Source organism: Parasteatoda tepidariorum, chromosome 6, assembly GCF_982258835.1.
Source record: "Parasteatoda tepidariorum strain Cologne lab strain chromosome 6, Ptep-v5.0, whole genome shotgun sequence".
In the NCBI taxonomy this organism is placed as follows: Eukaryota; Metazoa; Arthropoda; class Arachnida; order Araneae; family Theridiidae; genus Parasteatoda; species Parasteatoda tepidariorum.
Window position 1 is genome coordinate 99,081,733 of NC_141760.1, and position 10,848 is coordinate 99,092,580.

Sequence of the window (10,848 nt, forward strand, 5' to 3'; positions counted from 1 at the left end):
TATTGTTCATACAGACTATAATTGCTGTTATTTAAATTGCTTTCTATTAATAAAGTTGACTGTCTTTAATTTATAAAAGTTCACGTTTGCAACATCCATTCATTCAAATCAGAATCTTCAGATGTTCAATGTATTTTATTATAAATATATCCTTCAAAGAAAAAGTGAAAAATATTATATTTAAAAAAAATTAAGCAGTATTTTGAATTTGTCTGTTTTAATCCTGTTTTTAGCTTTTATATAATTGGAATTCAGAATTAATACTATCTTCGTATTTCATAAAGTATTTATCACTTTATACAAACTATTTTTCATTTGTTGCTAGCATAAAAGATCTTACCACTTTTCTTCAAGTTCAATTTTTGAGGCAAAATTGAAAATGCAGAATTAATATTTAACTAAAAGTACAATGCTAATTAAAGTTCTTGAAAATGCAAATAAATGAGAACTTTACAACAGTTATAGATTAATAGTAAAAAAATATGAGCAGAATTAAAAATAATATTTATTATGAAATATAGTTTAATTTGAATTTATATACCTATACCCAGAAATAAATTGAATCTGAAAATAAATTGTAGTTATTCTGCAGAACTGAAGTAATTTCGTAGTTTTCTAGAGTTAACTGCAAGTTTGCTGTAGTGCAATCTTAACTGTAAAAGCACTGCAGTTATTTTGCAGCTAATGCAAAGTAATTTCTCAGTAATTTATTTCGAAAAAACTTTTAGCTATTGTCTACAAAATTACTGTAGTTGTTTCAGAAGTATAGTTTCTGATGAATTTGCAGAAAAACTGCAGTTACTTTGCATTGTTGTAAAATTGAAAGAGTTTGATTTCTTCAATCTTGCTTTCCTGGCTCATATATTAAATTTTTATAATGTTTTTTCTTTTTTTACTTTTTGATTATATATTAATTTCTTACAATTTGGTAAAAATTCAAGACATATATATTGATAACGGAAATAACATACACTATCTATATTCATAATATTTAAAATTCATAAAATACATATTTGATTTAATTGTAATTATTTATAATTCAGAAGCGATACAATTTAATTAGTTTAAAATATGCCTGAAATTAGGTATTTAAATATTTCTGTATTTTATTAATTTAATTAAAAATGTCGTTTTTATTAATTTTTATTATTTATTTCTTTTTGACTTAAGAAAACTATGTTTGAGCAAAGTTTATGATAAAAACAATATTAAAGTCAGGTAGTTAATGTTAATTAGTTAATTTTTTTATTCGAATTCATACTAAGCTAGGATTATTGCAGAACAAAAATTATACTTATTTTTTTCTAATCAAAACAAATATATAGTTTGGATTTTAAACAAATTTATATCAAAAGAGTTTGGAAAATTGAGTTAGAAAAAGGGTATTTAATCCAGAGTTTTTAGCTTCAAACGTCTTTTTCAAAAATTTATTAATTTCACTTAGTTTCAGAAATTTGTCTTAAAAAAATTTAGGCAATTTAAAACAATATACATTTTTTATTGCTTGAAAATAAAGCTTTATAAATTAAACGAATAAACTTGTTCGAAAAAAAAAACTCATAGTATTTTCAATTGAACCTAAATGAGCATAATATTTATAAAACTGCTTACTTTAAAAATTCGTTCAGAGCTCCTTACTTTTAAAAATTAAACTTAAAAGAAAAATGACAAAACATAGGAGAAGGAAAAAAAACTCAAATCTACAGTGGTTAGGAATTTTTCCTAAAAAAAAAACTCTTAAGTAATAATTTATTTAATTGTTGTTTTACCGTATACAATCAAAACAATTGGATAACCATAAAATGCTGCTATTCAAACTGTTAACTCTGAAAAAAAAATTTAACTGTGTTTTCACCTTATTTGATTTAACAAATAAAAGCTTTATCATCACCAACAAGACCCAGCTCATGAAACTAATTAGTTCTTTGTAGCCGTCATGACACAGGACTGTAGCCGAGAGGGTTAATCGGTTAATCTCACAACAGACGGGAAGCGAGTTCGAATCACAGTGTCGATATGCTCACAGCGAAAACTTTCACAAGTACTATACTATCTAATTCGATATTTAAATTCAACAAAAGTTACGTTAAAAAAAATTCCTGTCTAAGGCTTTCCACTCAAAAGGAAATTTTTTAAACAAAAACTATAGTATTTTCTATCGCTTACGATAGATGGCACTACTAAATAAAAATATTTTGTATACTATTAATAATAAAAATTTTGACTGCAATTTACAAACTGAAATACTGAAAATCACTCAAACACGAGTTAAAATCACTCAAGTTTGAGTGAAAACGATCCATTCAGGTAATACTGAAAATCACTCAAGCTCGAGTGAAAATAACTCAAGTTTGAGTGAATTTTTTTTCATTTTAAGAGGGTAATACATAGTTTTGTCATTATTACAATTATTTTAGGTATTTGAATAGGAACAAGGAGGAACATGACTAACGAATTTTTTAGTTTTGGATGGAACATAAGAATAAAAAAATGAAAATGCGATTCATTCCTGCCACATGGTAAATATTTCAATTTTATTATTATTAAAATTCATTTTCCAATATGTTTTAATGTAACAAACTACAAGAAAAAACGTTTTCGATGATCTTATTGAAAATAATTAAAATCAATAAACAAAACATTTCCCTTAAAAGTAATAATAACCCGATTAATAGCACGTACCTATTTGTATTGTAAATGCATTTGGTGATAACAATATATTGAGTATAAGTGATGAGTCTCGTAATATTCCTGTAATATGTATTTTATGTATTTATTTTTATTCGAGTTTTACATTTTTTTATATACAGAGAGATAAAAATGAATACAAATTTGTTCACGTTTTAGTTTGCAATAAATGCTTGCTGCTTTGCAATAATAAAAATCAAACTTAATAAAAATAAAGCTATTATAAAGCAAGTGAAAACTTTCTCCTTGTAACTTTCTTTGCCCTATCAGCTGTCAGAAGAGTAAAGTTGTAAAATGAAGCTTTACATCTTAATTTGTAGCAGCACTATGCAAAGATACATACTTTAAAGTTTTAATTGAGTTCAACTATTTGTTATACGTATAGAATGTTTTAGAAAAATAAGAGCTCAAGATCAACAATCAGTCTGTTGAAACGATTCCCGCGACGCAAATAATTATGTTGATTTGATAAAATTTTGTGATCGGTAATTCTGTGTTACTTGTTATTCCTGTGAAATCATATTCTGCTTGGTAATCTTGCTCTTATTCAGTGAAATGAAATTTACTTTCTTTGAGAAGTTATTAATTCGGAAACAGATTATTAAAGTGAAATATTAACTTGCCCCTTACGAGTTATTTACCAGAAATGCGTCTACTCGGAGAAGAGTAATTTATAGCCATATAGAAAATAGCAAGACAAGAAAATACACTGTACAGAATTCTGGATCAAATTACTATATTACTTCCTGGTACTTAGGGTGCGACATTCATAAAATCCACTGTACCGTAATAATTATTTTTACAGTAAAATAATATATCATATTTTTAAAAGTAATATTTATTTAATTAGTGTGATTCAATGATTTTGCAGTAATTATTACTGTAAAAAATACGGTATAACATATGTTTTGTTACGTAACCGGTAAAAAGTACCGGTTCCTTGTGTGCCGGGACTTTCAGCTTTCATTTCATTTGGAAGTTCATACAGTATAGTTTTATAAATGATTAGAAACTAGAATATCATAGTCGGAAGTATTAATATTAACATATAAAGATGAAATTATTGAAGTTTGAATTAATACATTAACGTTTAAGTTTTTTTCATTTTAATGCATGCATTAGTAATTTACTAGGAAAGGTATTGTCAGTAGATGTAAGAAATATGATGAAAAGCATACTTTGTAGAATAAAAATATAAAAGTGATGAATAGCTTTTAAAAACTACCTTATTGTTTCTTGCTGAGAATATTATTCACATATTTAGTTTCCTTTTCATATAAGCATGAGAAAAGAGATGAAGTGCTTTATTTGACAGTTTTCAAATTGTATTTTGGGAGCTCTTATTTTTTCATAGTGAAGATAAGCATAATTTATGATAGCTAAAAATTCCTTTAAGGCATTTCTCAAAGCTGTTTTTTTTCACAAGGTTTAGTTACATTTTTATTATAAATAGTTTGAACTTTGGATCATGTTGACTCAGGATAGTGTTTGTGTTTCACTATTAATAAGCTCAGCGAAAAAAAGGATACGAGTTAAATTTTTAGGCAACCAGAGAAAACTGTTTACGAAATTCAATTTCTCATTAAGAATAGTATTTTGTTTAATGACCGCTCAGAAAACTAAGTACAATATAAAGCTAACCCTAATAAGTTTTTAAATACAAATAAATTAATTTAATTTTTTTTCGAAAATATGGCTTGGTACATGCTTCAATTGCTACCTAGGTTCAAAACCGGACTATAACTGATTGATAGGTTTATTGTTTAATAAAATAAATGATAGCAGAGCTGATTGATAGTATTCCCAGTGATGGACTAAGCCAATTTCTATCTGTTTTACTATGAGCGGATTTTGTATTTCTTTACTCCATGTAATGCAAATGTGGTTGCCTTAATACGCGATTTAAGATTTTGCTGGTCATCTGACTTACGTTAAATTTTTAACAACATTAATATTGTGACCATTTAAAGTATTTGTTAAATACTTAAAGATTTTATTTCATCTTATATATGATTCGGGATTTACTTAGATTTTTAAAAATAATAAACCAATTATTAGCTTTAATAAAAATTCCGTTGAATATATTGAATCTTTTAGCTTCAATGACCTTTTTTATTAGTATATTTTTGGTCAAACTTAAAGATGTTCTTTTCTTATACTTTCATGACTTTAATAATACTCTTGCTATCTATTTTTGAATACTGTCCAAACATAGTTAATTTCTATACTTTTATCTTTAACGGTGAAAGTATTTCCTGAAGATTGTTGGCGTATCATAAGGTACCAATTTTACAAGTTTTCCAGCTAACAACAAGTTTTCTATTTTTTTCACAAATTTGTATGAGATTAAAAAATTATTTAAACTCAATATTCTTTATTTCTTAAAAATGTCCTGAAAAATTAGTTCCAATTGTTTAAGATTTTAAGTCATTAACGTATGTATATTTGACAGAAGCGCCACCTTTAATTTTCTTTAGATTTATTTGTTTTAAAATTTCACTTTAGATTGCGTGGCAACCTGAGATAGTTTTTTTTGCTGTAATTTAGAATTATAATTTTTAGAATCCGTTTTTGATGCTAAATTATTAGTTATTAAAAGATTAAAGTTTTATATTTGTTGTCATTCATCTGTAGAACTTGTAGTTCATTTGATTGATTTTATTTAAAAGGCGTCCGCATTATTTCTTTTAACTTATTAACGACATTTTGTGGCGTCCGCGACAGGACGATTGGTACGCTACTTCTGATTTGAAAAATGTTTTTAGCATCAAAAGGATTTAAAAAGGAATATCTTATTATTGTTGCCCAAGAAATTGGCGAAGTATTACCTCAAAAAGCTACTGTAGCGGATCTGAAAACGATCATTTTGAAAAGTAAAGAATATTTATCTGATCCAGATTTTGTAACAAGTGTATTGGTAGCTACAGTCAATGATCGACGACAAAAGGAGGAATATGAAGAGAGACAAAGAGAATATGAAGAGAGAGAAAATATAAGGAAACATGAACTGGAGTTGGCGAGACTTCAAGCTACATCGCAAAGAACCGGTGAGTCTCCGCCAAATGTTATTAGTGCCAGTACCAGAAAGCAATTTAATTTGCCAAAATTAGAACTTAGGCAATTTAGTGGAGATTTAAAAGATTGGCTACCATTTTGGGGACAATTTGAACAAATTAATAACGATACAGATATTGCCCCTGAAAACAAGTTTCAATACCTGATTCAATCTACAACTGTTGGATCTAGAGAAGTTGTAGAAAGCTTTCCCCCAACAGCTGCAAACTATACCAAAGCAGTAGATAGCCTCAAAGCCCGATTCGGCAAGGATGACCTTTTGGTCGAAGTTTATGTTAGGGAATTGTTGAAGTTCATAGTTTCCGTTCAAAAGCATGAAAGGATATCTATGACGTTCCTTTATGACAAACTAGAGTCATATCTTAGAGCTTTAGAAACGTTAGGTGTTACGACCGAGAAATGCGCTTCAATACTATTCCCTATGGTATAATCTTGTTTCCAAGAAGAGTTTCTAAAAGCCTGGAACCGAAGTTCTTCGCGCGTTGCTTCAGTTGACGCCAAAGAGCGATTAACAAACATCATGGCTTTTCTGAAGGCAGAAATGGAAGCGGAAGAAAGAATTAATTTGGCCATGTCAGGTTTTGGCTTGGGATCTGATGAAAAACGCCAACCCTTTAAAAAGAAAGCAAGAGATTTGCCAACAAAAAGATTTCCAACAGCGGCAAATCTATTGACTACAGATGTAAAAGATTTGAAGAAAGTGTGTGTGTTTTGTTCAGGGAAACATAAAAGTTCAGATTGCTTTTCCGCTCGAAATATGACTTTAGCTGAAAGAGAGAACATAGTAAGTGAAAGTCAATGTTGTTTTGCCTGTTTAATGCAAGGACATCCAGTTCGTAAGTGTAAAGCTTTTATAAAATGTGTCATATGCGGTAAAAGACATGTGGTACTAATGTGTGAATCTTTAGCTGCAAAAAATCGCAAACCCGATAAATCTGGGCAGAAAAGTGAAAGTTCTGAAATAAACATGTCCAACATCACGTACGGTCCGAAAGTGTTCCTTCAAACTATGAAACTAAAGCTGATATCTGATAGAAAAGAAATTGTGGTGAGAGCAGTTTTAGATTCTGGATCACAAAGAACATATATTTTAAAAAATTTGGCTGAAAAGATGGAATATGTTCCCTTGAGAAAAGAAACTCTCATACACTCTTTGTTTGGTGGTCATAAATCAGATAAATTTGAACACACGTGTTATAGAATTAGATTAAGGAATCCAGAGAATAACTTGACTTGTAACATGGAAGCTTTAGATCAAGCATCTATTTGTGATACTATAACACCTGTTAGCTTTGAACTCTGGTTAAAAGAGCTAGAAGAAATGAATATAAAGTTGTCAGACGTCGGAAATGAGTCACAACCAGTTCAAATTCTGCTTGGAGCTGACGTAATAGGAAAACTTATGACTGGAAAAAGAAGAGTTTTGGCCAGTGGATTAGTAGCAATAGAGACACTACTGGGATGGACTTTAACAGGGAAAGCACCTGAATATGATTTACCGTCAAGCAACGCAATGTTGGTTACTTCCCTTTTAGTAAAAGAAATTGATATTTCAGAGCTGTGGAGATTAGATTCTTTAGGAATAAAAGATCCTTCAGAACAAAAAACTAGAGAGGAACTGCAAGAAGCCTCAATGGAACATTTCTTAAATACAGTCAAAGTTGAAGGAGATGGCCGTTTTATAGTTAGTCTGCCATGGCTTGATGGGCATTTGTCTTTGCCAGATAATTATGATTTGGCGTTAAAGAGATTGCAAATGACAACACGCAAGTTGAAAACCGACAAATTGTATGATGCCTATGAAGAAGTGCTCAAGGACTGGGAAAAAGAGGAAATAATCGAAGAGATTCCAAAAGAAGACATGGGAATACCTTGTCACTACTTACCTCATCGACCTGTGATAAAGGAGAGCAGCACAACTAAAATCAGGCCCGTGTTCAATGCTTCTTCTAAGAGAAAAGGAGTTCCTAGTTTAAATGATTGTGTAGAAAAAGGGTTAAATTTGATAGAAGTAATTCCCTCAATGATAAATAAATTTCGAAGATATCAATTTGGTGTAACAGCTGATATACGTAAGGCTTTTTTGCAAATAAGTCTTTATGAAAATGATAGAAATTTCTTGCGATTCTTATGGTATGGAGAAGATGGACAGCTGAAACATTTTCGTCATCGAAGAGTTGTGTTTGGCGTTTCTTGTAGTCCGTTTTTGCTAGGAGCCACTATTCAATACCATTTGAATAATAAACTAGAAGAAGCAATGAGAGGGAATGAAAAATACCCTAAAGAGATTATACAGGAACTAATATGCAGTTTTTATGTAGATAATTGACTCACAAGCGTGAAAACTGAATTAGAGCTGAAATAATTCATAGAAGTTGCTACTAATATTATGGTTGAAAGACTATTTGATTTACGAGGGTGGGAGTCTACTAACCCATCAGAACCTAATTCTAGTGAGACCAATATTCTGGGAATGAAGTGGAATAGACAAAGTGATACTCTGTTAATTAATATTCCTGATATGAAGGACACAAAACAAGAAAAAAACCACCAAAAGAAGCATTTTAGCAGCCTCACACAGAGTTTTTGATCCTATGGGGATAACTAGCCCGGTATCGCTACGACCAAAATTGTGGTTAAAAAATTTGTGGAAAGCTAAAATTGGTTGGGACGATGAAGTTGACACAAAAACACGAGAAGATTTTACAAAGTGGCTAAGTCAGCTTGAATATCTGAAGCACATAGAAATCCCAAGGTGGTTACATTGTGACAAAGGTTACGAGCGCATTTCATTACATTTCTTTTGTGATGCCAGTAAATTTGCGTATTCCACAGTAGTTTTCCTGAGAATAGAAGAGGAAAGCAATGTTCAAGTTCACCTGATACAGAGTAAAGCAAGAATCGCACCTAGCGGGAAAAAGGAAACAACGATTGCTCGACTTGAACTCCTTGGTGCCACAATTGCAGCTCGTCTATGTATTGAAATAGTAAAACAGTTTCAGACGGACAAAGTTCATTTCTGGACGGACTCAACAACTGTATTAGCCTGGCTTAAAAGAGCGAACGCATGGGGTGTATTTGTGGAAAATAGAGTTCAAGAAATCAGGAAATTGACTCCAGTAAAAGCATGGAGGCATTTGCCCGGATCTATGAATCCCGCAGATTTACCAAGTAGAGGTTGCTCTGCTCAACAACTTGGCAATTCGAAGTGGTGGGAGGGCCCCAGCTGGCTATATCTTTCCCACACGCAATGGCCTGCAACAGCTGGCGAAATTTCCGTTAATGAAGAGGAAATAAATTTGGAAAAAAGAAAACAAGTAGTTATTTCCATGGTAAATATTGAAGTAACGGAAATATGGTGTAATTACTTTTCAACATATAGCAGAAAGGTAAGAGTAGTCGCTTGGATCCTACGTTTTGTCCACAACGTTTCACATCAGGATACGTTAAAGGGAAATTTAATCTGTGAGGAGTTAACAAAGGCAGAAAGTGTGATTTTTAAGTCAATGCAAACAACGCATTTCCAAGATGATAAATTTCTCGCCAAAATACAAGCTTTTTGAGATAAAAGTGATATTCTGAGAGTAAAGACCAAACTGGTACATAGTGATGAGAATGAGACTTTCAGATGTCCAATCCTTTTACCTGCTAACAGTGTTGTGTTAGAATTAATCCGTGAAGAGCATATAAAAGCGATGCATGCAGGTCGTTCCATCTTTCTCTCAAGACTCAGAGAGCGATACTGGATTCTTAAAGCTAAAAAGTTAGTAAATAAAATTATTTCCAAGTGGGTGACTTGTAAGCGTCATCAAGCTAAACCAGTAGACGTTCCTTTTGCGCCCCTTCCAAGAGAAAGAGTTACTCAAACAAAAGTTTTCCAAGTGTCTGGTGTGGACTATGCCGGTCCTCTGTATCTAAAATCGAAAGAAAAAGCTTGGATTGTTTTGTTTACCTGTGCTGTGTACCGAGCAGTTCACTTTGAATTAGTACGGTCTCTCACTACAGATGCTTTCATTCAAGCATTCAAACGATTTATCGCAAGAAGAGGTAGAATATCGGTCATTTACTCGGAAAATGGAAAGAACTTTGTAGGAGCAAACAATTATTTAAAGAATTTAGATTGGGACAAGATTGCTGTGTACTCAAACGCTCAGAAAATAATTTGGAAATTTATTCCACCCACAGCAGCATGGTGGGGTGGATGGTGGGAGCGGATAGTTGGAATGCTTAAGACTCTTCTGCGTCGTGTGTTAGGTAAATCTGTTGTAGATTATGAAGAACTAACTACAATTTTATGTGACTGTGAATCGGTTATAAATAGCAGACCATTGACCTACATTCACGATAATCCATCTGAATTAGTACCTTTAACTCCGACAACATTTATATACGGGGAAGGCAACAGCAGCGAAACTCCCGATCTAGACCTTGTGAATCGAACCTCTATGTTGAAATGTGTAAAATTTTTGCAAAAATTACGTGAAGATCTCAAACAAAGATTTAGAAATGAATATCTTGCTCAGCTAGTGCACAAGGGAATAAGAAGGAATGATGTAATGAACATCGGTGATATTGTTTTAATAGGACAAGATAATGCTCGACACATAGATTGGCCTCTTGGAATAGCCAGATTAATAACCTCTCAAGGAGAAAGGATCCGACCTTTCCAAAGACTTTATCCTTTAGAGCTATCAGCAAAGAACGATGTGCATGTTCTGGAAAAGTCTTCAAGGAAAATTAATTTGGAAGTTGATAATATTCCCAATTCCGTTGATGTGCCTGATAATTTGGAAGTGAATTCTCTTATCAAAGGCAGATTGGGAAGAATCATAAAAATTCCACAACGTTTAGATTTATGAACTTTTTGTTATTTATATAATGACTGAAGATTTTTAATTAGTTTCATATAAAGGTGACCAATATACATGAGTTAGTTTGTATTTTAAGAAATGCTAAATGCTTGTTCCAAAGTGCTATTTATAATATCACTCTGCAAGGTGGGAGAATGTTTAAGATTTTAAGTCATTAACGTATGTATATTTGACAGAAGCGCCACCTTTAATTTCCTTTAGATTTATTTGTTCT

General features: G+C 31.4%; 3 protein-coding genes across 3 annotated transcripts; all 3 read left to right on the forward strand.

Annotated features, from left to right (window-relative positions):
- Positions 1-6,283: 6,283 nt before the first annotated feature.
- On the forward strand, positions 6,284-8,092 carry LOC147808231 (uncharacterized). The gene has a single exon (XM_087166943.1). The coding sequence runs from the start codon at positions 6,284-6,286 to the stop codon at positions 8,090-8,092; it is 1,809 nt and encodes a 602-aa protein (XP_087023069.1).
- A 265-nt stretch (positions 8,093-8,357) lies between these two features.
- On the forward strand, positions 8,358-9,326 carry LOC147808232 (uncharacterized). The gene has a single exon (XM_087166944.1). It carries the CDS (start codon positions 8,358-8,360, stop codon positions 9,324-9,326), a length of 969 nt encoding a protein of 322 aa, XP_087023070.1.
- Positions 9,327-9,458: 132 nt separating this feature from the next.
- On the forward strand, positions 9,459-10,622 carry LOC147808233 (uncharacterized). The gene has a single exon (XM_087166945.1). The coding sequence runs from the start codon at positions 9,459-9,461 to the stop codon at positions 10,620-10,622; it is 1,164 nt and encodes a 387-aa protein (XP_087023071.1).
- Positions 10,623-10,848: the final 226 nt, after the last annotated feature.